This window comes from Pan paniscus, chromosome 6 (assembly GCF_029289425.2).
Source record: "Pan paniscus chromosome 6, NHGRI_mPanPan1-v2.0_pri, whole genome shotgun sequence".
Taxonomy (NCBI): domain Eukaryota; kingdom Metazoa; phylum Chordata; class Mammalia; order Primates; family Hominidae; genus Pan; species Pan paniscus.
The window spans coordinates 61,586,480-61,611,329 of record NC_073255.2 but is presented as its reverse complement, the minus strand read 5'-3'; the positions used below and the strand labels follow the sequence as shown (position 1 = coordinate 61,611,329).

Below are 24,850 nucleotides of genomic sequence, written 5' to 3'. Positions count from 1 at the left end.
TGCTGCTGCACAAACATGGCCAGCGTCTTCTTATTAAACATACACAATGCTTCCCTAATTTCTTTTTTTTACCATCTATCTCTGTGTTTTGCATTTTTCTTACCTTTATTGTCAGAGACTCCAAAAAGTCCGTTGTACTGATTTATCACAATTTGCTTCATTTATTTTTTGCTTATATGGAATTTTACCCAACAGATCTCATTAGAATTTCTAACCTGTTTCCCCCCACCCCCCCCAAGACAAGGTCTTGCTCGGTTGTCCAGGCTGGAGTGTGGTGGTGCTATCACAGCTGTCTGCAGTCTCAACCTCCCAGGCTCAAGCAATCCTCCCACCTCAGCCTCCCAAGTTGCTGAGACTATAGGTGCTTGCCTCTATGCCCAACTCATATTTGGACTTTTTCTATATGTGGGTTCCAGAGGGATGACTGCGAAACGTGAGTATGCATGGATTTTGATATATGCAGAGATAGGTGGCTGGAACTAATTCTCTCTGTATACCAAGGGACAACTGTATGTGGTTTTACAATTATGCTGTGGGACACATATTGTTCCATAGCCTTTAAAATAATAATTTGTAATGACAAATAATTTTTAATAGAGTGGAATAATAATATTGATAAAAGTAGCAACTGGCCAAGTGTGGTGGCTCACACCATTAATCACAATACTTTGGGAGGCTGAGGCAGGAGGATGGCTTGAGGTCAAGAGTTTGAGACAGGTCTCGGAAAGAAAGGGAGTCACCATCTCTACAGAAAAATACATGAATTAGCCTAGTGTGGTGATGTGTTCCTGTAGTCCCAGCTACTTGGGAGGCTGAGGTGGGAAGATCACTTGAGCCCAGGGAAGCTGAGACTGCAGTGAGTCATGATCAGGCCTCTGCACTCCAGTCTGGGTGACAGAGTGACACCCTGTCTCAAAAAAGTAGCAGCTAACATGAAGTGACCTTTTACCAGGTGCCTATAAATATCATAGTTTAATTTCTTATAACTGTTTATTCCATTTAACTACTCTGTCTTCAATTACTCCTAGATTTTCACTGTGTTTGTACAGTTGACCTTTTGTTTAGATTGAATTGTCTCCCCAAGGTATTTCCAGAAGTAAGATTACTGTGAGTAATGGTGAATGGACATTCTCATTGCCCTTGATGTAAACTGACAAGGTTTTGGGTGCCTCCCAGCTATAATCCCAGCCCTTTGGAGGCTAAGACAGGACGATTGCTTGAGGCCAAGAGTTGGAGGAGGCAGTAAGGTGAGACCCTGTCTCTATTATTTTAAAAAATTGCCAAGCTTTACTCTGGAAAGCTATGTACTACTTAAACACCCCTCATAGTATAAGAAAGTGTCCATTTCACTGCACCTCTGCCAGCACAGGGTATTATAATTTAATAAGTTTTTTTCATTATTTTAAATAGATAAAAGACCTCATGTTACTTTGTCATATTTTAACATCTTTCCTTAGCTTATTAGCTCTATTTCTTTTCTGTCTGTAAATGGTTGTTGTTGTTTTGTTCTTTGAGACAGGGTCTTGCTCTGTCACCCAGGCTTGATGACTGTAATGGCATAATCATGACTCACTGCAGCCTTGACCTCCCATGCTCAAACTACCCTCCCATGTCAGCTTCCCAAGTAGCTGGGACTGCAAGTGTGCACCAGCACTCCCAGCTAATTTTTTTCTTTTTTTGGTTAGAGACAGGGTCTTGCTGTGCTGTCCAGGCCGGTCTCTAGCTCCTGGCCTCAAGCAATCCTCCTGCGTTGGCTTCTGAAATTGCTGGAATTTCAGGCATGAGCCATGATGTCTGGCCTGTGCTAGTCTTTTATTTTCCAGAGTTCTCTTTACTTTGTGCTAGCCAATCTCTCATTATGCTGTTTCCCTGTTACAATGAATAATTCTCTGTGTTAAATTTTACCACTTTAAACCTTTGAGTGGTTTATGTCTCCTGATTGGACTCTGACTAATATGCTAGGAAGGGTCCCAGGAGATAAACCCACACAGATGGGATTTGGGCATAGGTTTGGTTATCCAAGGGGCAGTGCTGAGCTCCTTGCCAATGGGAAATGGAATGCTGGTGATTTCCAGGAAGTGACCTCACAATGACTCAAGCTACCACTTACTGTTGATTGTGATGAAATGCCAGCTGAGGCACATGCCTTCGGAGTTAAGTGGTTGCTGCACTTGACCACGATGAAGACTGCTGTGGGAAGGGTCCTTTTGGATGCACTTGAGCAGGGGTCCCCAACCCCTGAGCCATGGAGCTGTAAGGAGCCACACAGCAGGAAGTGAGTGGTGTCGAGTGAGGGAAGCTTCATCTGTATGTACAGCCACTCCCCTTTGCTCACATTCCTGCCTGAGCTCCTCCTCCTCTCAGATCAGCAGCAGCATTAGATTCTCATAGGAGCTCACACCCTATTTGTGAACCGTGCATGTGAGGGATCTACGTTGCGCTGTCCCTATGAGAATCTAATGCCTGATGATCTGTCACTTTCTCCCATCACACTGAGAGGATGGGACCATCTAGTCACAGGAAAACAGGCTTAACACGGCCACTGATTCTACATTATGGTGAATTCTATAATTTCATTATATCTTACAACATAATAGGGGAAATAAAGTACCTAATAAATGTAACGTGCTTGACTCTTTTGGCCCAGCTCCTGCCTCCCAGCCGCCTCTTCAGGCCCAGAACTTTCTCCACTCAGCCTCTACAGACCAAGCTCATGACTCACAATGGCCTATTTAGGCCCATACCATACCTCACGACAGTCTCCACAGATGAGGCTACTGCCTCACAACAGCCTCCACAGGCACAGCTCCATCGTTACAATGGCCTCTTTAGACCCAGCTCCTGCCTCCCAGCCTTCTCTCCAGGCCCTGAACTTTCTCAAGTTGACCTCACCAGGCCCAGCTCCTGCCACTCATTGGCCTCCCAAGGGCCAGCTTTTGCCTCACGGCCACCTTCCAAGGCCCAGCTCCTATTTTACAGTGGCCTCTTGAGGCCCATCTTCTGACTCCTGGCAGCCTGTACAGGCCCAGCTCCTGCCTTACAATGGCCTCTTTAGTCCCAGCTCCTGCCTCTTTGCAGGAGGCCCAAATGTCCGCAAGTCTAGGCCACAAAATCCAGGGCCAAAATGTCCACAAGTCAGCCTCTCAAGGCCCAGCTCCTGCCTTTCGTTGGCATCTCTAGGCCCAGCTGCTGCCCCCAGGTGGCCTCTACAGGCTGTGCTCTTTCTTCTGACTGTGTCTGGAGGTCCAACTCCTGCCTCAGAACAACCTCTTTTGGCTCAGCTTCTGCCCAGCTCCTACTGGCCTTTGTAGGCCCCAAACTGCCTCAAGTCAAGCTTTCCAGGCCCACCTTCTGCCTCCCAATGGCCTGAACAGGCCCAGCTCCTGCGTGACAATGGCCTCTCCAGGCCCAGCTTTTGCCTCACAGAGGCCTTCCCCAAACAAGGTCCTACCTGCCTCCCAGCAGCCTCAACAGGCCCAGATCCTGCCTCACACTAATCCCATTAGGCCCAGCTCATGCCTCACGGTGGCCTCTCCAGGCGCAGCTCCTGCCCCCCGACAGGCTGTCCGTGCCAGAAACTTCCTCAAGTCGGCCTCTCCAGGCACAGCTCCTGCCTAACATTGGCCTCTTTAGGCACAGCTCATGCCTTCGTGGCCTCTCCAGGCCCAGCTCCTGCATCCCAGCAGCTTCTCTAGACCGAGAACTTTCTCAAGTCTGCCATTCCAGGCCCAACTTGTGCCTTCCGTCAGCCTCTACAGGCTCAACGTCTGCCTCACAGCAGATTTTCCCAGCCCAGCATGTGCCTCACTGCAGCCCCCTAGGCCAAGCTCCTGCCTTTCAGCAGCCTCTACAGGCCCCACTCCTGCCTCAATGGCCTCTCTAGGGCAAGCTTATGCCTCACAGTGGCCATTCTGGCCCAGCTTTTGCCTTTTGGCAGCATCTCCAGACCCAGAACTTCCTCAAGTGGGCCTCTCCAGGCCCAGCTCTTCCTCCCGGCTGCATCTCCAGGCCCACCTCCTACCTCACAACAACCTCTTTCGGCTCAGCTCCTGCCCAGCTCCTGGCAGCCTTTATAGGCCCAAAACTTTCTCACATCAAGTTTTCCAGCACAACCTTCTGCCTCCCAGTAGCTTGAATAGGCCCAGCTCCTGAAAGACAGTGGCCTCTCCAGGCTCAGCTCTTGCCTCACAGAGGTCATCCCTGGCCAAGTTCCTGCCTGCCTCCCAGCAGGCTCAACAGGCCCAGCTCCTGCCCCTGACAGTCTCTCCAGGCCAAAATCTTCCTCAAGTAGGCCTCTCTACAGGCTGATCTCTTGCCTCACACTGGCCTGTTTAGGCCCAGCTCATGCTTCTTGGCAGCCTCTCCAGGCCCAGCTCCTGCATCTTGGCCTCTCCAGGCCCAGCCTCTGCCTCCCGTCGGCCTCTACAGTCACAACATCTGCCTCACAGCAGATTCTTCAGGCCCAGTATCTGCCTCACTGTGGACCCCCCAAGCCAAGCTCCCAACCTTTCAGCAGCTTCTACACACCCAGCTCCTGCCACCCAGTGGCCTCTTTAGGCCAAGCTCATGCCTCACAAGGGCCTTTCCAGGCCCAACTTTTGTCTCATGGCAACCTTCCCTGGCCAGATTCCTGCCTGTCTCCCAGCAGCCTAGACAGGCCCAGGTCTTGCCTCACACTGGCCTCTCTACATCCAGCTCATGCCTCACGGTGGCCTCTCCAGGCCCAGCTCCTGTCCCAGGACGTCATTTCCAGGCCCAAAACTTCCTCAAGTTAGCCTCTCTAGTCCCAACTGCTGCCTCCTGGTGGCCTATGAAGGCCCAAAATCTCCTCAAATTGACCTCTCCAGGCCCAGCTCCTGCTTCCTGTCAGCGTCTACAGGCCCAACCTCTGTCTCATGGCGGCTTCTCCAGGCCCAGCTCTTCCTCTGGGCTGAGTCTACAGGCACAACTGCTGCCTCACAACAGCTGCCTCACAACAGCCTTTTTTGGCCCAGTTCCTGTCCAGCTCACGGCGGCCAATGTAGGCCCAAAACTTCCTCAAGTAAAACTCTCCAGGCCCACCTTCTGCTTCCCGGTGGCATGAACAGGCCCAGCTTTGACTTGAGAACAGCCTCTGCAGGCCCTGCTCTTACCTCTCAGGGGCTTCTCCAGGCCCAGCTCTTGTCTCATGGCAGCTGCCCCAGGCCAAGTTTCTGCCTTCCTGCCAGCAGCCTCAACAGGCACAGCTCCTCCCTCACAGTGGCCCATTTAGGCCCAACTCATGACTGTCGGGCCATTTCCAGGCCTAGTGCCTGCCTCCTGGCTGACTCTTGAAGCCCAAAACTTCCTGAAATTAGCCTTTTGCCCAACTTCTGTCTACTGTCGGACTCTACAGGCCAGCCTCTGCCTCACAGTGGACCCTCCAGACCCAGATGGTGTCTCACTGTGGCATCCTCAGGCGAAGCTCCTGCCTTTCGGCAGCCTCTACGGGCCCAGCTCCTGCCTTGCAATGGCCTCTTTAGGCCAAGCTCATGCCCCACGGTGACTTTTCCAGGCACAGCTTTTGCCTTTTGCAGCCTGTCCAGGCCCAGAATGTGCTTAACTCGGCATCGCCAGGACAAGCTCATCCTCCCAGTGCGTCTACAGGCCCGTCTCCTGCCTCACAACAACCTCCTTTGGCCCAACTCCTGCTGAGCTGCTGGCAGCCTCTGTAGGCCACAGACTTCTTAAAGTAAAGCTTTCCAGGCCCACCTTCGGCCTCCCGGCAGCCTCAGCAATCAAACTATTCCCTCACTGCGGCCACCGAAAGCCAAGTTTCTCCCTGCCTCACGGCATCCTCCAAAAACTGAGCATTTGCCTCACGGTGGCCTCCCCAGGCCACGAATCTGCCTGCCTCCCAGGCAGCTGCTGCCTCACAATGGTCTCTTTACCCAGCTCATGCTAGAAGACGGACTCTCCAGGCACAGCTCTTGCCTCCTGGCAGGCTCTGCAGGCCCAAATTCTCCAAAAGTTGGCCTCTTCTAACTCAGCTCCTGCCTCATGTCGGCCTACACAGGCCCAGACTCTTACCACACAGTAGACCCTCCAGGCCCACCACTTGCCTGAGCATAGCCTCCTAAGGCCAAGCTCCTGCCTTTCAGCAGCCTCTACAGGCCCAGCTCCTGCCTCGCAATTGCTTTTGTAGGCCAAGATCGTGCCGCGAAGTGGCCTTTCCTAGCCTAACTTTTGCTTTTTGACGCATACTCCAGTCCCAAAACTTCCTCCAGTCAGCCAGTCCAGGCCAAGCTCTTCCTCCCAAAGGCTTCTGCAGGCCAAAATCATCCTGAAGTCACCCTCTGCAGGCCCAGCTCCTGCCTCCAAGTGCTGTGTAGGCCAAGCTAATGCCTCACAGCACACTTTCCAGGCTGAGCATTTCCTTTTGTGCATACTCTCCAAGCCCTGAACTTACTCCAGTTGGCCTCTCCAGGCCAAGCTCTCCCTCCCAGTGGCCTCTACAGGCCAAAATTGTTCTCAAATCAGCCTCTCCAGGGCCAACTCCTGGCTACCGGTGGCTTCTGCACGCCAAAATCGACCTCAAGTCAGCCTCTCCACACCCAGCTCTTGCCTCTAAGTGGCCTCTGCAGGAGCAAAAGTTCAAGTCGGCCTCTCCAGGCCCAGCCTCCTGCTTCCCGAGGGCATGTACAGGCCCAGCCTCTGCCTCACAGCAGACTCTCCACTCTCCACGCCCAGCTCTTCCCTGTCTGTGGCCTCTCCAGTCCAAAGCTGTTCCTGCCTTTCGGCAGCTTGTACAGGCCCAGCTCCTCCCACACGGTGGTTTCTTTCGGCCCAACTCATGCCTCTTGCAACCTACCCAACTGTCAGCTCCTGCCTCACACTAGCCTGTTGAGGCCCAGCTCATGCCTCTTGTGGCCTCAACGGGTGCAGCCCCTGCCTGACGGTGGCCTCTACAGGCCCGGACTCTACCTCACAGTGGGCTCTCCAGGCCCATCTCTTCCTAACTGTGGCCTCCTGGGGCAATGCTCCTCCCTCTTGGGAGCCTCTGCGGGCCCAGCTCCTGCCTCCCAGTGGCCTCTGTAGGCGAAGCCCTTGCCTCAGGGCAGCCTTTCCAGGCCTAGCGTTTGCTGCTTTGCATCCTCTCCAGGCCCTGGACTTCCTCCAGTCGGCCTCTCCAGGCCGAGCTCTTCCTCCCGGCGGCCTCTGCAGGCCCAGACTGTCAAGTCGGCCTGTCCAGAGCCAACTCCTGCCTCCTGGCAGCCTCTGCAGGCCCAAATCATCCTCAAGTCGGCCTCCCTAGGCCTAGCTCCGGCCTCTCGGCGGCCTCTCCAGTTGCAAAAGTTCCTCGAGTCAGCCTCTCCAGGCCCAGCTCCTCCTGTCTCCCAGTGGCCTCTTTCGGCCCAGCCCAGCTCATGCCTCCTGGCGGCCTTCCCAGGCCCCGCTTTTGACTTTCGGTGGCCTCAGCAGGCCCCGAACTTGACGTCCAGTCAGCCTCTCCAGGCTCAGCCTCCTGCCTCCCAAAGGCTTGCACAGGCCCAGCCTCTGCCTCACAGCGGACTCTCCACGAACAGCTAGCTCTCGCCTCACTGCGGCCTCCTGAGTCCAAAGCTCCTGCCTCTCGGCCGCTTCGGCAGGCCCAGCTCCCGCCTGCCAGTGGTCTCTTCAGGCCCATAGGGTTCATTCCTCACAACGGCCTTTCCAGGCCCAGTTTTTCCCTTCCGGCGGCCTCTCCGGGCCCAGAACCTCCTCAAGTCGGCCTCTCCAGACCCACTTGCAGCCTCCCGGCGTCCTCTCCGGGCCCAGCTCTTCCTCCCGGCTGAGTCTGCAGGCCCGACTCCTGCCTCCCAGCAACCTCTTTGGACTCAGCGCCTGCCCAGCTCCTGGTGGCCTTGGTCGGCCCACAGCTTCCTCAAGCCAAGCTCCCCAGGCCCAGGTCAGGCCTCACGGTGGCCTCTCCAGGCTCAGCTCCTGCCCTCCGACGGCGTCTCCAGGCCCCAAACGGCCTCCGGTCGGTGGGCTCCTCCAGGCCCAGCTTGGGCCTCCCGGCGGCCTCTGCAGGCCCAAGTGGTCCTGAAGTCAGCCTCTCCAGGCCCAGCTCCGGCCTCCCAGCAAGCAAGCTCTTTTGGCTCAGCTCCTGCCCAGCTCCCGCCGGCCTTTGTAGACCCTGAACTTTCTCCAGCGAAGCTCCTCAGGCCCACTTCCTGCCTCCCGGTGGCCTGTACAGGCCCAGTTCTGGCTGGAGAACAGCCTCTGCAGGCCCCGCTCTTGCCTCCCAGGGGCGTCTCCAGGCCCAGCTCTCGCCTCACGGCGGCCTCCCGGGACCAAGTCCCTGCCTGCCTCCCGGCAGCCTGTGTGCGGCCCAGCTCCTCTGTCACGGTGGCCTGTTGAGGCCCAACTCATGCCTCTGGCACCCTTTCCAGAGGCGTGAGCCCCTGCCTCACACTGGCCTCTCTCACGCTGAGAGAAGTCCTCCCTCACGCTGGCCTGTTGAGGCCCAGCTCATGCCTCTGTTGGCTTCTCCAGGCCCAGCCCTTGCCTGTTGGCGGCCTCTAGAGGCCCAGCCTCTACCTCAACAGTGGGCCCTCCACGCCCACCTCTTGCCTCGCCGTGGCCTCCTCGGGCCAGGCTCCCGCCTTGGGGTGGCCCCCGCAGGCCCAGCTCCTGCTTCACGGCCCTCCGGAGGCCAAGCTCATGCGTCAGGGCGGCCTCTCCCGGCCTGGCGTTTGCTCCTTTGCATGGGCTCCAGGCCCTGCACTTCCTCCATTCGGCCTCTCCAGGCCCAGCTCTTCCTCCCGGCAGCCTCTGCAGGACCAGACTGTCATCAAGTAGGCCTGTCCAGGAACAGCTCCTGCCTCCCGGCGGCCTCTGTAGGCCCAGACTGTCATCAAGTAGGCCTGTCCAAGCACAGCTCCTGCCTCCCGGCAGCCTCTGCAGGCCCAAGTCGTCCTCGAGTCGGCCTCCCCAGGCCCAGCTCCGGCCTCTCGGCGGCCTCTCCAGGTGCAAAAGGTCCTCGAGTCCGTCTCTCCAGGTCCAGCTCCTCCCGTCTCCCAGTGGCCTCTTTCGGCCCAGCCCAGCTCATGCCTCCCAGCGGCCTTCCCAGGCCCCGCTTTTGACTTTCCATGGCCTCTGCAGGCCCCGAACTTGACCTCCAGTCGGCCTCTGCAGGCCTGGCCTCCTGCCTCCCGAAAGCTTGCACAGGCCCAGCCTCTGCCTCACAGCGGACTCTCCACGCCCAGCTCGCTCTCGCCTGCGGCCTCCCGAGTCCAAAGCTCCTGCCTCTCGGCCGCTTCGGCAGGCCCAGCTCCCGCCTGCCAGTGGCCTCTTCAGGCCCATGGGGCTCATTCCTCACAATGGCCTTTCCAGGCCCAGTTTTTCCCTTCCGGCGGCCTTTCCGGGCCCAGAACCTCCTCAAGTCGGCCTCTCCAGACCCACTTGCAGCCTCCCGGCATCCTCTCCGGGCCCAGCTCTTCCTCCCGGCTGCGTCTGCAGGCCCGACTCCTGCCTCCCAACAACCTCTTTGGACTCGGCGCCTGCCCAGCTCCTGGTGGCCTTGGTCGGCCCACAGCTTCCTCAAGCCAAGCTCCCCAGGCCCAGGTCAGGCCTCACGGTGGCCTCTCCAGGCTCAGCTCCTGCCCTCCGACAGCGTCTCCAGGCCCCAAACGGCCTCCGGTCGGTGGGCTCCTCCAGGCCCAGCTTGGGCCTCCCGGCGGCCTCTGCAGGCCCAAGTGGTCCTGAAGTCAGCCTCTCCAGGCCCAGCTCCGGCCTCCCAACAAGCAAGCTCTTTTGGCTCAGCTCCTGCCCAGCTCCCGCCGGCCTTTGTAGACCCTGAACTTTCTCCAGCAAAGCTCCTCAGGCCCACTTCCTGCCTCCCGGTGGCCTGTACAGGCCCAGTTCTGGCTGGAGAACAGCCTCTGCAGGCCCCGCTCTTGCCTCCCAGGGGCGTCTCCAGGCCCAGCTCTCGCCTCACGGCGGCCTCCTGGGACCAAGTCCCTGCCTGCCTCCCGGCAGCCCGCGTGCAGCCCAGCTCCTCCGTCACGGTGGCCTGTTGAGGCCCAACTCATGCCTCTGGCACCCTTTCCAGAGGCGTGAGCCCCTGCCTCACACTGGCCTCTCTCACGCTGAGAGAAGTCCTCCCTCACGCTGGCCTGTTGAGGCCCAGCTCATGCCTCTGTTGGCTTCTCCAGGCCCAGCCCCTGCCTGTTGGCCTCTAGAGGCCCAGCCTCTACCTCAACAGTGGGCCTTCCACGCCCACCTCTTGCCTCGCCGTGGCCTCCTCGGGCCAGGCTCCCGCCTTGGGGCGGCCCCCGCAGGCCCAGCTCCTGCCTCACGGCCCTCCGGAGGCCAAGCTCATGCGTCAGGGCGGCCTCTCCCGGCCTGGCGTTTGCTCCTTTCCATGGGCTCCAGGCCCTGCACTTCCTCCAGTCGGCCTCTCCAGGCCCAGCTCTTCCTCCCGGCAGCCTCTGCAGGACCAGACTGTTGTCAAGTAGGCCTGTCCAGGGACAGCTCCTGCCTCCTGGTGGCCTCTGTAGGCCCAAGTCGTCATCAAATCGGCCTCCCCAGGCCCAGCTCCGGCCTCTCGGTGGCCTCTCCAAGTGCAAAAGTTCCTCGAGTCCGTCTCTCCAGGCCCAGCTCCTCCTGTCTCCCGGTGGCCTCTTTCAGCCCAGTCCAGCTCATGCCTCCCGGCGGCCTTCCCAGGCCCTGCTTTTGACTTTCCGCGGCCTCTGCAGGCCCCGAACTTGACCTCCAGTCGGCCTCTCCAGGCCCGGCCTCCTGCCTGTTGGCAGCCACTAGAGGCCCAGCCTCTACCTCAACAGTGTGCCCTCCAGGCCCACCTCTTGCCTCGCCGTGGCCTCCTCGGGCCAGGCTCCCACCTCGGGGCGGCCTCCGCAGGCCCAGCTCCTGCCTCACGGAGGCCCTCTGGAGGCCAAGCTCATACGTCGAGGCGGCCTCTCCCGGCCTGGCGTTTGCTCCTTTGCATGGGCTCCAGGCCCTGCACTTCCTCCAGTCGGCCTCTCCAGGCCCAGCTCTTCCTCCAAGCAGCCTCTGCAGGACCAGACTGTCATCAAGTAGGCCTGTCCAGGGACAGCTCCTGCCTCTAGGTGGCCTCTGCAGGCCCAAATCGTTCTCCCCAGGCCCAGCTCCGGCCTCTCGGCGGCCTCTCCAGGTGCAAAAGTTCCTCGAGTCAGTCTCTCCAGGCCCAGCTCCTCTTGTCTCCCAGTGGCCTCTTTTGGCCCAGCCCAGTTCATGCCTCCCGGCGGCCTTCCCAGGCCCCGCTTTTGACTTTCCGCGGCCTCTGCAGATTCCGAACTTGACCTCCAGTCGGCCTCTCCAGGCCCGGCCTCCTGCCTTCCGAAGGCCTGCACAGGCCCAGTCTCTGCCTCACAGCGGACTCTCCACGCCCAGCTAGCTCTCGCCTCACTGCAGCTTCCCGAGTCCAAAGCTCCTGCCTCTCGGCCGCTTTGGCAGGCCCAGCTCCCACCTGCCAGTGGCCTCTTCAGGCCCATGGGGTTCATTCCTCACAACGGCCTTTCCAGGCCCATTTTTTCCCTTCCGACTGCCTCTCTGGACCCAGAACCTCTGGGCCCACTTGAGGAGATGCAGCCAGGAGGAACAGCTGGGCTTGCAGAGGCTGCCATGCGGGAGGCAGAGGCTGGGCCTCCTGAAGTCGGCCTCTCCAGACCCACTTGCAGCCTCCCGGCATCCTCTCCGGGCTCAGCTCTTCCTCCCGGCTGCGTCTCCAGGCCCAACTCCGGCCTCCCAACAACCTCTTTGGACTCAGCTCCCGCCCAGCTCCCGGCAGCCCTGGCTGGCCCACAACTTCCTGAAGCCAAGCTCCCCAGTCCCAGCTCAGGCCTCACGGTGGCCTCTCCAGGCTCAGCTCCTGCCCTCCGACGGCGTCTCCAGGCCCCGAATGGCCTCCAGTCGGTGGGCTCCTCTATGCCCAGCTTGGGCCTCCCAGCGGCCTCTGCTGGCCCAAATCGTCCTGAAGTTGCCCTCTCCAGGCCCAGCTCCAGCCTCCCGGCGGCCTCTCCAGGCGCAACGCGTCGTCAACGAGGGCCCCTCCGGGGCCAGCTCCTGCCTCTCGGCCTCTAGAGGCCCAGCCTCTGCCTCCCGCATGGCGGCCTCTGCAGGCCCAGACTGCCCTTGAGTCAGGCTCTCCAGGGCCAGCTCCAGCCTCCCGGCAGACTCTGCAGGCCCAAGTCGTCCTCAAGTCGGCCTGGAAGTGGGCCTGGAAGAGCTGCACGTTGGCCTCCCCGGGCCCAGCTCCGTCCTCTCGGCGGCCTCTCCAGGTGCAAAACTTCCTCGAGTCAGCCTCTCCAGGTCCAGCTCCTCCTGCCTCCCAGTGGCCTCTTTCAGCCCAGCCCAGCTCGTGGCTGTAGGCAGCCTTCCCAGGCCCTGCTTTTGACTTTTGGCAGCCTCTTCAGGCCCAGAACTTGATCTCCAGTCAGCTTTTGCAGGCCCGGCATCCTGCCTCCCGAAGGCCTGCACGGGCCCGGCCTCGGCCTCACAGCGGACTCTCCACGCCCAGCTAGCTCTCGCCTCACTGTGGCCTCCCCAGTCCAAAGCTCCTGCCTTTCGGCCGCTTCGGCAGGCCCAGCTCCCACCTGCCAGTGGCCTCTTCAGGCCCAGCTCATTCCTCACAATGGCCTTTCCAGGCCCCGTTTTTCCCTTCCGGCAGCCTCTTGGCCTCTAATTTTTTTTATCTTTTGTGTATAAATCCCAAAATATGGAATTTTGGAATATTTCCACCATCATATAAATATTTTGGTAGGTAATTTATTTGGAGTGAGTTTCTGCACCAAGCCCGAATTTTTTATTTTATTTTCCTTATTATTTGGTGTTAAACAAGTTTAATGACAGTCATGGCAACTTTTTGGCACAATAGAAAATATTGCCCATGATCAACGTGTTCTGTTCTGGGGAAGGGGGCAAAGGCAGGGTGAATCACTTTCTTAAAAAGTACAACTCAAGTTGGGAGTGCAGAGGGAATTGGGAGAAAACCCTCCCGCTGCCTGTGTCGAAGTGCAGGAGCCCCCACCCACATACTCACCTGAGTCCAGCCCCTCTGGAGAAAGAAGGGGTGCATGAACTCCCCCTATTCCACAGGCACCTCCCTGTGGCCCAAGGCCCTCTTCACACTCCATCTTGTAGGAGCTATTTTCCGAAAAGTGAAAAGCTCTGAAGGTCCCACACTTCATGGTATGTACAGGGGCTCAGAGGAGGGAAACTGCCCAGCTTTCCCCCGGCACAGCTGCAGGGGTAGGGGGTATATATAACAGGAGCAGGCCTTGGCCAGGCGTGGTGGCTCACACCTGTTATCACAGCACTTTGGGAGGTGGAGGCCGGTGGATCACGATTTCAGGAGATCAAAATCATACTGGCCAAGATGGTGAAGCCCCGTCTGTACTAAAAATACAAAAATTAGCCGGACGTGGTAGCGTGCACCTGTAATCCCAGCTACCCGGAAGGCTGAGGCAGGAGAATGGCGTGAACCCGGCAGTAAGAGGTTGCAGTGAGCCAAGATCTCACCACTGCACTCCACTCCAGCCTGGGTGACAGAGCAAGACTCCATCTCAAAAGGAAAAAAAAAAAAAGCAGGCCTTATTCCTTCCCAAACTGAAAGGATTAAATGGCTTTACCCTGGAGAAGATAACCGTCCTGCCCTCCATTGCTACCCCCACATAGTGTCCATGTTCTCAGGGGGTACTGTGAGTCCTGGGATCATCTTTGGGGTCGCCCACCTGCCTGTGGTAGTTATGGAGGGACCCAGGTGTTGAGGCAGGGCTGGGGTGTCCCCTTCCAGCCAGGCTGTCGAGGCCCCAGCTCTGGGGCAGAGGCAGTGGCAGGGCAGCCAGGGTTGCACCAGACCCTGAGCAGGGTGAGGTGGGGTCAGGCAGGGCTGGGAGTCAGGGCAGGGGCAGCAGCAGTGGACCCACTATGCACACATCTTCTTCTCCAAGGTTTGTGTGCAGAGCATCCTGCCCATGCTGCCCCAGCAGCTTCAGTTGGCGCCTGCCCCAGTCCAGCCTCTGGGACCCATGCAGCGGCTCCCAGCAGCCCTGCACCCACCACCAGCATCCGTTTCACCTGCAGTTGAAGATCTGTGAGGTGCCCAGAAGATCATGCAGTCATCAGTCCCACGGAGCAGCCCGCGAGGCTGAGGCTCCTCCCACTGGACCACCCCCCAACTGGCACCACTGCTGCCCCTGCCCCTACTCTCAGCCTCACGTGACTCTCGGGCAGAGGCAGTGGTGGGGCAGCCAGGGCAGTGTCAGAGTCTGAGCCAGGTGAGGTGGGGACAGGACCCCCGCAGGGCTGGGAGTCAGGGCAGGGGCAGAACAAACCTTGGAGGGGAAGATGTGTGCATAGTGGGCCTGGAGAGCGGCTGTGGCCTAGTGGACAGGAAGAAGCAGTGGGCCTGGAAGAGCTGCACGATCAGGGCCCGCACTGGTCCAGGGCGCGTGCAGTGAAGAGGACAGCGCCTTCTCAGTCTCCGGTTCCCTGAGCCCGTCCTTGGCTTTTCCACCTGTACAGGCAAAGGGGAAGCTGTCCCCATCACACATGGCACACTTGGGGGTGTTGGGCTTTGGGCTGCAGATGGAGCATCTTCTCATCTTGCATTTGGGCATGGTGGGGTCGTCCAGTGCGGGATCCATGTCCGTGGGGTTCCCTCTGCCCCAACCCCCAAAGCCCAGTCAGTTTCTCCTCTTCAGGCTCTGCCCCCTGGGTGGCTCAGCCCAGCTCCTGCCTAGGAAAGCCTTAGTGTTGGGAGGGACCGTGATGACTGAGGGGCCTGGTAGCTCCAGGTCACCCACACTTTCAGGTCTCTTGCACCAGAAGGTGGAAGGATCCATTGGGAGGAAACAGGTCGCCTTGGAAGGCGTCCCTGGGCCCCCATCCCCAGAGGTAGGGGCCGTAGGGGGCCCACTCTGCTGCCCTGACCAGACTCCTGGGCTTTGAAGGCTCCTGGGCCCAGTAAGAAGGAGGTGGGTGCCAAAGTTGAGGAGGAAGCATCCGAGTATGTGTAGGAGGAGGAGGGAGTGGGACCATGGACTTTGCCAAAAACTGCAGATGGATTGGGGGACCCTGGGGGCTCAGGATCCAGCAAGGGGCGGCAGGAGTAAAGGAGGAAGGAATGACAGGTGCAAATACCTTCCTACCAAAGCCCTTGTTGCCCTCTGGCTCCTCCCACAAGCTGTCACCACTCTCAGTCGGTCACCCACTCCTTGAACTTGAGATCAGTGTCAGTGGTGCTAAAGCCATCATCAGCAATGACATCGTCACCCCCTCCTCCTCATGGATGACCACGTGCTCCTCATCACTCACTATGTCGTCACTGGCCATGTGCTGGGAATGAGCAGCTCAGGTGGGCAGCAGCAGGGCTGCCCACTGGTCACCTCCCTCACCAGGGGCTGCAAAGTGGCCTGGAGCTCCATACTGAGTAGAAGGCTTTGGGCTAGAGTATGATGCAGTGCCAGACACCACTTTTGTCAGTTCCTGTAGTGCCTGACGGTCTATTTCCCTGCCGTCCAGGCTGTGTACACCCCTGTGGGAGAAGGCTTGGGCCAGGCTGAGCCAAGTTCCCTGACTGCGTGCAGCCGTTCTGCCCCACAGAAGCTGCTCCTTGGTATCCGAGCTCTGGAGTGTCTGGGCTGCAACTGACAGGAGTTCAGAGGACACCCCAGGGGCAGTGGCAGTGCTCGTCTCTGATATACTCCGCTCCCACGAGCCCTTGTACACTCCTGCTAGCCCCTGGCTTGTGGGCTTGGCCTCTGAGCTGGACTTCTTTCGGTCCTTGTTGCAAGTGGGCCACCTTCATCTGGAAGGCCAGGTCGTGGTATTTCTGCGTCTCATTGGGCCCCAGGAGTGTACCACCGCTCACTCAGGATCTGGCTGACGGTCCGGTTGTCCTGGTTGGGGTGACCCTTGTGTGCCCTGCCAGGGCCTGGTGCCGCTTGCTGAAGATCATGACCGCCACTCATGGGCCACCGGATGTGGTCCTTGTCCCATTTGTTGGGGCTGCGTCCATCCTTCTCAGAAGATGAGTCCTGTTCCTCGCGCAGGGCACTGAGGGACTGGTCCTGACATCATCTGAGTGGTAGAGGCAACTGGGTGTCAAGAGACATGACGGAGAGGAAAGCATCATCGTGGTCATTCTCTGTCTCATTGTCCAGCAGGGACTCCCCTTAGGGGCCCAGGGCTCCTCCTCCATGGTGGGAGGTGGGCCCTTACCAGGTTCCACCACCCCCAAAGTGTGTGGGGTTCTGGGCCCTGGGCTTTCAGGGCAGGTGGCTCCAGGGGGCCACCCAGGGTCAACACTCCCTGTCCCACCTGGTGGATGCTCATGAGCAACAGCTGCCAACTTGGCAGGTTGTTTGCTCTGGTTGGAGGCCACTGAGTGACTGGCAGGTTGCTGGGCCTTGTGTGGCTCCAGGGAGGGGTCAGGAAGGGGACGGAGTACCAGGGGAACACGGCCACAGAGTGAGGTTCCACATTCCTCCACACGAACACGCTGACGCCACGGGAGGCCTTGCTGGACGCAGGCCTGTGGGCTGAGTACTTGGTCCGCGCAGGGGGTTCCTGGCAGGGGCTCACACGTCCTCAGCCCCCTCCTCAGCCAAGGTGTCTTGGGCCCAGAGAAGAGGGTTTGGAGAGGAGCAGAAGGCCAGGCCTCAAGTTTTGTTTTTTGTTTTTGAAATGTAGTTTGACTCTTGTCACCCAGGTTGGAGTGCAGTGGCACAATCTCAGTGGCCTTCATACCTGGCTAATTTTTTGTATTTTTATTAGAGGTGGGGTTTCACCATGTTGGCCAGGATGGTCTTGACCTCCTGACCTCAGGTGATCCACCCACCTCAGCCTCCCAAAATGGGATTACAGGCATGAGCCACCGCTCCCAACTTCATTCATTTTTACTTGAAAAACTCCCTTAAGCATTTTTTTAAGGTATACCTAGTGGTCCTGGTGGCCGCCGTGACGCATGAGCTTGGCCTCCGGAGGGCCTCCGCGAGGCACGAGCTGGGCGTGTGGAGGCAGCCCCGAGGCGGGATCCTGGCCCGAGGAGGCCATGGCGAGGCAAGAGGTGGGCCTGGAGGGCCCACTGTTGAGGTAGAGGCTGGGCGTCTAGAGGCCGCCAACAGGCAGGGGCTGGACCTGGAGAGGCCACCAGAGGCATGAGCTGGGCCTCAACAGGCCAGCGTGAGGGAGGACCTCTCTCAGCATGAGAGAGGCCAGTGTGAGGCAGGGGCTCACGCCTCTGGACAGGGTGCCAGAGACACGAGTTGGGCCTAAACAGGCCACCGTGAGGGAGGAGCTGGGCCACTCGCGGGCTGCCGGGAGGCAGGCAGGGACTTGGCCCCAGGAGGCCACCGTGGGGCGAGAGCTGGGCCTGGAGAGGCCCCTGGGAGGCAAGAGCGGGGCCTACAGAGGCTGTTCTCCAGCCAGAGCTGGGCCCGTACAGGCCACCGGGAGGCAGGAGGTAGGCCTGAAGAGCTTGGCTGGAGAAAGTTTGGGGCCTCCAAAGGCCAGCGGGAGCTGGGCAGGAGCTGAGCCAAAACAGGTTGCTTGCTGGGAGGCAGGAGCTGGGCCGGGAGTCGCAGCCAGGAGGAACAGCTGGGCCTGGAGAGGCCGCCAGGCGGGAGGCAGAGGCTGGGCCTCTAGAGGCCGATGGGAGGCAGGAGCTGGCCCTGGAGGGGCCCTCATTGAGGACGTGTTGCACCTGGAGAGGCCACCGGGAGGCCGGAGCTGGGCCTGGAGAGGCCGACTTCAGGACAACTTGGGTCTGCAGAGGCCGCTGGGAGGCCCAAGCTGGGCCTGGAGGAGCCCACCGACTGGAGGCCGTTTGGGGCCTGGAGACGCCATCAGAGGGCAGGAGCTGAGCCTGGAGAGGCTACCGTGAGGCCTGACCTGGGCCTGGGGAGCTTGGCTTGAGGAAGCTGTGGGCCTACCAAGGCCTCCAGGAGCTGGGCAGAAGCTGAGTCCAAAGAGGTTGTTGGGAGGCAGCAGTCGGGTCTGGAGACGCAGCTGGGAGGAACAGCTGGGCCCGGAGAGGCTGAATGGAGTAAATTCAGGGCCTGGAGAGGATGGGGCCCCACTCCTCTGACTGTGGCAGAGGAGCCTCTGCCTCCCTCCTGGCTGCCTCTCCAAGCCCAACTCTTCCTCCCGGCTATGTCTCCAGGCCCAAATCCTGCCTCACAACCAACGACCTCTTTTGGCTCAGCTCCTTCCAGCCTTTGTAGGGCCAAAACTTTCTCCAGTCAAGCTCTTTAGGCCCACCTCCTGCCTCGCGGTGGCCTGCACAGACCCAGCTCTGGCTTGAGAAGAGCCACTGCAGGCCCCACTCCTGCCTCCCAGGGGACTGTCCAGGCCCAGCTCTCACCTCACGGCGCCTTCCCAGGGCCCAGTTCCTGCCTGCCTCCCGGCAGCCCCGACAGGCCGAGCTCCTCCCTCACGGTGGCCTCTTTAGGTCCAACTCATGCTTCTTGCATCCCGCCCTGGTGTCAGCTCATGCCTCACACTGGCCTCTCTAGGCCGAGGTCCTCCCTTACGCTGGCCTGTTGAGGCCCAGATCATGCCTCTCGTGGCCTCTGCAGGCCCAGCTCCTGCCTGTCGGCGGCCTCTACAGACCCAGCCTCTACCTCATGGTGGGCACCTCCAGGCCCAGCTCCTGCCCAGCTCCTGGCGGCCTTTGTAGGCCAAAAACTTCAAGCAAAGCTCTCGAGGCCCAGCTCAGGCCTCACTGTGGCCTCTCCAGGCTCGGCTCCTGCCCTCTGGTGGCATCTCCAGGCCCCAGACTTTCTCCAGTTAGCTTCTCGAGGCCCAGCTTGGGACTCCCGGCGGCCTCTGCAGGCTCAAATCGTCCTGAAATCCTCTCCATTTCCAGCTCCGGCCTCCCCACGGCCTCTCCAGGCGCAGCACATCCTCCAAGTGGCCCCTTCAGGGCCATCTCGTGCCTCCCATTGGTCTCTACAGGCCCAGCCTCTGCCTCCCTCATGGCTGCCTCTCCAGGCCCAGCTCTTCCTCCCAGGTCCATCTACAGGCCCAACTCCTGCTTCACAACACACCTCTTTTGACTCAGCTCCTGTCCAGCTGTCCTAAGCCTTTGTAGGCCCAAAACTTTCTCCCGCTAAGCTATTTAGGCCCACCTTCTGCCTCACGGTGGCCTGTACAGACCCAGCTGTGGCTTGAGAACAGCCTCTGCAGGCCCTGCTCTTGCCTCTGAGGGGCCTCTCCAGCTCCAGCTCTCACCTCACTGTGGCTTCCCGGGACCTAGTTCCTGCCTGCCTCCCGGCAGCCTCGACAGGCCCAGCTCCTCCCTCAGAGTGGCCTGTTCAGGCCCAACTTATGCCTCTGGCCACCTTCCCAGAGGTGTGAGCTCCTGCCTCACGCTGGCCTCTGTAGGCCGAGGTCCTCCCTTATGCTGGCCTGTCGAGGCCCAGCTCATGCCTCTCCTGGCCTCTCCAGGGCCAGCCCCTGCCTGTTGGTGGCATCTAGAGGCCCAGCCTCTACCTCACAGTGGGCCCTCCTGGCCCACCTCCTTCCTCACCGTGGCCTACTCAGGGCAAGCCTCCTGCCTTTCGGCAGCCTCTGCAGACCCAGCTCCTGCCTCCCAGTGGCCTCCATACGCCAAGCTCATGCCTCACAGCAGCCTTTCCAGGCCTAGCGTTTGCTCCTTTGCATCCTCTCCAGGTCCTGAACTTCCTCTAGTCGGCATCTCCAGGCCCAGCTTTTCCTTCCAGCAGCCCCTGCAGGCACAAGTCGTCCTCAAGTCGCCCACCCCGGGCCCAGCTCTTGCCTCTTGGCGGCCGCTCCAGGTGCACAACTTCATCAAGTCGGCCTCTCCAAGCTCAGCTTCTCCTGCCTCCCAATGGCCTCTTTAGGCCTAGCCCAGCTCATGCCTCTCGGCAGCCTTCCCAGGCCCAGCTTTTGACTTTTGTCTGCCTCTTCACGCCCAGAACTGGACTTCCTGTTGGCCTCTCCTGGCCCAGCCTCCTGCATCCTGAAGGCCCGTACAGACCCTGCCTCTGCCTCACAGCTGACTCTCCACACTGAGCTCTTGCCTCACTGTGACCTTCCCAGTCCAAATTCTTGCGTTTCAGCAAGTTTGACAGGACCAGCTCCTGCCTTCAAATGGCCTCTTTAGGCTTACCTCATTCCTCTCAACAGCCTCTCGAGGTCGAGTTTTTTCATTTTTGCAGCTTCTGTAGGCCCAGAACTTTCTCAAGTCTGCCTCTCCAGGTCCAGTTGCTGTCTCCAGGCATCCACTTCTTCCCCTTTTCTTCCTACATTTTGTGTCTAAAGGTTCAGCTTTTGCCTCACAACATCCTCTTTGGATTAGCTCCTGTGCAGCTCCTCGCCTTTGTAGACTCAAATCTTTCTCAAGTTGAGTCCTCCGGTTTCACTGCCTTCCTGGTGGCTCCCTGAACAGGCCCAGCTTTTGCCTGACAATTGCTTCTCCAGGCTGCCTCAACAGACCCAGCTCTTGCCTCACACTGGCCTCTCTAAGCCCAGCTGCTGCCTCTCACTGTCCTCACCTGGCTCATCTCTTTCCTCACATCTGCCTCCCAAGTCCCAGCTCCTGTCTCACAGTTGTCTCAGTTATACCAGCTCCTTTCTCATGATGGCCTCTTCTGGCCCATCTTCGGCCTCATAGTGGCCAGTCGAACCCATGATGGCCTCTTCTGGCCCATCTTTGGCCTCATAGTGGCCACTGGAACCCATCATCTGCCTCATCATGGCCTCTTCTGGCTTTGCTTTTGCTTCGCAGTCACCTTTTCCAGATCCCGCTTTTTCGTCTTTAATGGTCAACAGCATCAAGGAGCCTAAAGCTTCCCTGGACTCTTATTTGTTGGTAAATTCACTGCACAGCAGAGTGCCTTAGCAAAACACCTGTCTCTTCTTTTAACCTTGACAGTGGATTTCTGACAAATTTATAATAAATTCTGCCTGCGTGGTTTCATAGTGATGTTTGTTTTATTTAGTGTCTCATAGTTTTTCTTGTCTTCTTTGGGTGGGAGTCAGAATGAGCCTCTGCTTGGGCCCTTTTTCTTTGCTCTGGACATGGTAGCTTCTCACTTCATGTTTTCTATATTTATATTTTTTTACAGTTATCTTTTTTTGTTTTGTTAGGGTCTTGCTCTGTCACCCAGGCTGGAGTGTAGTCGTGTGATCATGGCTCACTGCAGCCTTGGCCGTTTGGCCTGAAGTGATTCTCCCAACTCAGCTTCTTGAGTAGCTGATGCTACAGGCACATGCCACAATGCCTGGCTAATTTCTAATTTTTTCTGAGAAGTTGGTTCTCACTTTGTTGCCCAGGCTGTTCCCAGACTTTCGGACACAAGCAATCGTTTTGCCTGAGCCTCCCAAAGTGCTGTGATCACAAGCACGAGCCACCATGCCTGGCCTGCTATTTGCTTGTCATGAACTATTAAGAATTTACTTTTTCATTAATATACTATTTCTATATAGATTTATGTATATATAGATATTTTACATTTTTCATGGATACCAATTTTTTCCCTTTTTTTGAGGCAAGGTATGACTTTGTCATTAAGGATGGAGTGCGGTGGTATGACCCCGGCTCACTGCAACATCTTCTTTCTTGGCTTAAGTTATCCTCCCATCTCAGCCTCCTGAGTAACTTTGACCCCAGGTACAAGCCGCCATGCCCAGGTAATTTTTATATTTCTTGTAGAGAGGGGGTCTCACCATGTTTCCAAGGCTGGTTTCAAACTCCAAGTCTCAAGTGATCCTTCCCCCTCAGCCTCTTGCAGTGCTGGGATTACAGGTGGGAGCCACCACACCTGGCCTACCATTTTCTTTTCGTGGATCATTAGGAATTTACTTTATACCAGCACGGTGACTCATGCCTGTAATCCCAGCACTTTAGGAGGATGAGGTGGGTGGATTACGAGGTCAGGAGTTCAAGACCAGCCTGGCCAAGATGGTGAAACCCCGTCTCTACCAAAAATATGAAAATTAGCCTGGTGTGGTGGCAGGCGCCTGTAGTCCTAGCTACTCCAGAGGGTGAGGCAGGAGAATTGCTTGAACATGGGAGGCAGAGGTGGCAGTGAGCTGAGATCATGCCACTGTACTCCAGCCTGGGTGACAGAGTGAGACTCTATCTCAAAAGAAAAAAAAAGAATTTTTTTTATTAGTATAATGTAAATACATAAATGTGTGTATATATTCATATGTGAATATATGTGTGTATGTATCTTCACAGCATACACACACACACACACACACACACACACATACATTGTGAAAGATATATTTGAATACCTAGAAATTGATAAGCTTCTTCCAGGTTTTGAAACCACCCTTAGCACAAACACGAAAGAAGTACAAACTATCATTATTAATGACCATGGACCAAGATGACCATGAGTCAATAGTACTTTGTACCTCAACCACCTTCCAGCAGAGCATCTCAAAGGGCTGGATATATCTGAACATCACATGCTTTCACACAGACTAAGATGGTTTGTAATTATTACTTCTATTAAAAACTCAGTGTGATCCTTGTCAGGGTGAAATCATACTATTTCTCAAATCATAGAGATACTGAATAACAGCTTTGGTCAAGAAATAGGTATTGCATTTGGTTTGTCATGACAAGCTCCTGGCCTAGGCAGATGGAATATAGCAGAAATGTGTGTGTGTGTGAACATTCTTGCGCACAGATGTGGGGGTGGAAGTGGGGGGATTGAATTTGATAAAACCAGCAGGGGGCAGGCTGCTGGAAAGGGGGAAATTGTTTTGGCAGCAGCTGTGTATCTCTAGAACCAGGAAATGCTTGTAATCCACATTTTTGTCTCCTGGAAAATAAAGATTATAAGGGCCAGGCGCGGTGGCGCATGCCTGTAATCCTAGCACTTTGGGAGGCCGAGGCAGGTGGATCACGAGATCAGGAGATCGAGACTATCCTGGCTAACATGGTGAAACCCAGTCTCTATTAAAAATACAAAAATTGGCCGGGCGCGGTGGCTCACGCCTGTAATCCCGGCACTTTGGGAGGCAGAGGCGGGTGGATCACGAGGTCAGGAGATCGAGACCATCCTGGCTAACACGGTGAAACCCCGTTTCTACTCAACATACAAAAAATTAGCCGGGCGTGGTGGCGGGTGCCTTTAGTCCCAGCTACTCGGGAGGCTGAGGCAGGAGAGTGGCGTGAACCTGGGAGGCAGAGCTTGCAGTGAGCCAAGATTGCACCACTGCACTCCAGCCTGGGCGATGGAGCGAGACTCTGCCTCAAAAAAAAAAAAAAAAAAATTAGCCGGGCTTGGTGTCGGGTGCCTGTAGTCCCAGCTACTCAGGAGGCTGAGGCAGGAGAATGGCCTGAACCTGGGAGGTGAAGGTTGCAGTGAGCCGAGATCACGCCACTGCACTCCAGCCTGGGTGACAGAGCGAGGCTCCATCTCAAAAATAAAACAAAATAAAAAAATAAATAAAGATTATAATTCCTGCCTTGATATGTGGACTATGTGATCCGCTATATGCAAAATATCTAGTATATAATAGGTGCTGAATTAATACTACTTTCTGTACCTCATTCTTAATCATTGCTTAATTTTAAAAAGTTTAGAGTGACTACTGCTTTTGTAAAAAATATTTTTAATTATTATATAAAATCTAAGTCCTGTAGAAAAGTACAAAGCAGGCCGTGTGCTATAGCTCACACCTGTAATCCCAGCACTTTGGGAAGGCAGGGTAGAAGGATTGCTCAAGGCCAGCAGTATGAGACCAGCATGAGGAACATAGCAAGATCCCATCTCTATAAAAAATTAAAAACCAGTTATAGTAATGTACACCTGTAGTCCCAGCTACTTGGGAGGCTGAGGCAGGTGGGTCACTAGAACCCAGGGGTTTGAGATTGCAACCTGGGTAACAGAGTGAGACCCTGTCAGAGAGGGAGAGCGAGAGAGAGAAGAGAAAGCAAAACAAGAAAAGTACAAAGAAGCAAGTAATAAATCATGAAATTTTCAACCACCAAAAAATAACTTAACATTACGTGATATGACCAGGCCTGATAGCTCATGCCTGGCTGAGGCATGAGAATCGCTTAAGTCTCGGAGGCAGAGGTTGCAGTGAGCCAAGATTACACCATTCCACTCCAGCCTGGGCAACAGAGAGAGACTCTGTGTCGGAAAAAAAAAAAAAAAAAGTGATAATTCACACCTCTTTTTGTGCAAATAGGTAGTTAAGTAAGTAGATGTATTAATGGATTAAAAATAACTTTGCCTGGTACAGTGGCTCACGCCTGTAATCCCAGCACTTTCAGACGCTGAATTGGGCAGATCACGAGGTCAGGAGATCGAGACAATCCTGGCCAACATGGTGAAACCCTGTTTATACTAAAAATAGAAAAATTAGCTGGGCATGGTGGCGGGTGCCTGTAATCCCGGCTACTTGGAAGGGTGAGGCAGGAGAATCACTTGAACCTGGGAGGCGTAGGTTGCAGTGAGCCAAAATTGCACCACTGCACTCCAGCCTGGCAACAGACAGACACTGTCTCAAAAAAAAAAAAAAAAACTTTACATATTTTATATGTGTTTTAGTTCAAATATATATAATATTTATTTTGCTTGATACAACAGAAGCTGAAGAAACTAAAGTAAGGTGGGAGAATTTCTGAACTTCAGATAAAAGTCTACATGAAGGTCATATCTTTTTATTCAACATTCATTAAAATTATGAAAAAAGATACAAAAGTATCATGATTCTTTTTAACCTGCAGTTTCTATTTTCACCTACAGCTGCTGTATTTTTGGAATTGATGCATGTTTGAGAGTTTCTGTTTAATGCGTTTATACTTGAATAACTATTCTATTATTATTATTATTATTAGTTGAGACAGAGTCTTGCTCTGTCACCTAGG

The 24,850-nt window shown here is 56.5% G+C and overlaps 3 protein-coding genes and 6 pseudogenes across 3 annotated transcripts; 7 read left to right on the top strand and 2 right to left on the bottom strand.

Annotated features, from left to right (window-relative positions):
- Positions 1 to 420: 420 nt before the first annotated feature.
- On the top strand, positions 421 to 5,264 carry LOC134730780 (putative uncharacterized protein FLJ44672; annotated as a pseudogene).
- A 1,611-nt stretch (positions 5,265 to 6,875) lies between these two features.
- Positions 6,876 to 7,421, top strand: LOC134730675 (putative uncharacterized protein FLJ44672; annotated as a pseudogene).
- Positions 7,422 to 7,601: 180 nt separating this feature from the next.
- On the top strand, positions 7,602 to 8,141 carry LOC129398316 (putative uncharacterized protein FLJ44672; annotated as a pseudogene).
- Positions 8,142 to 8,474: 333 nt separating this feature from the next.
- On the top strand, positions 8,475 to 9,086 carry LOC134730673 (putative uncharacterized protein FLJ44672). The gene has a single exon (XM_063605743.1). The coding sequence runs from the start codon at positions 8,475 to 8,477 to the stop codon at positions 9,084 to 9,086; it is 612 nt and encodes a 203-aa protein (XP_063461813.1).
- Positions 9,087 to 9,304: 218 nt separating this feature from the next.
- On the top strand, positions 9,305 to 9,802 carry LOC129398315 (putative uncharacterized protein FLJ44672). The gene has a single exon (XM_055115284.1). It carries the CDS (start codon positions 9,305 to 9,307, stop codon positions 9,800 to 9,802), a length of 498 nt encoding a protein of 165 aa, XP_054971259.1.
- A 227-nt stretch (positions 9,803 to 10,029) lies between these two features.
- On the top strand, positions 10,030 to 13,636 carry LOC134730674 (putative uncharacterized protein FLJ44672). Its single transcript, XM_063605744.1, has one exon. It carries the CDS (start codon positions 10,136 to 10,138, stop codon positions 10,679 to 10,681), a length of 546 nt encoding a protein of 181 aa, XP_063461814.1. The 5' UTR covers positions 10,030 to 10,135; the 3' UTR covers positions 10,682 to 13,636.
- On the top strand, positions 10,749 to 11,253 carry LOC134730676 (putative uncharacterized protein FLJ44672; annotated as a pseudogene).
- A 1,033-nt stretch (positions 13,637 to 14,669) lies between the features above and the next one.
- LOC117981231 (protein capicua homolog) lies at positions 14,670 to 16,560 on the bottom strand (annotated as a pseudogene).
- Positions 16,561 to 17,094: 534 nt separating this feature from the next.
- On the bottom strand, positions 17,095 to 20,784 carry LOC129398314 (putative uncharacterized protein FLJ46235; annotated as a pseudogene).
- Positions 20,785 to 24,850: the final 4,066 nt, after the last annotated feature.

Bases quoted from the DNA above. Each gene is read 5' to 3' on its own strand.
- LOC134730673 (XM_063605743.1), top strand. From the start codon at position 8,475: ATGCCTCTGTTGGCTTCTCCAGGCCCAGCCCTTGCCTGTTGGCGGCCT.
- LOC129398315 (XM_055115284.1), top strand. From the start codon at position 9,305: ATGGGGCTCATTCCTCACAATGGCCTTTCCAGGCCCAGTTTTTCCCTT.
- LOC134730674 (XM_063605744.1), top strand. From the start codon at position 10,136: ATGCCTCTGTTGGCTTCTCCAGGCCCAGCCCCTGCCTGTTGGCCTCTA.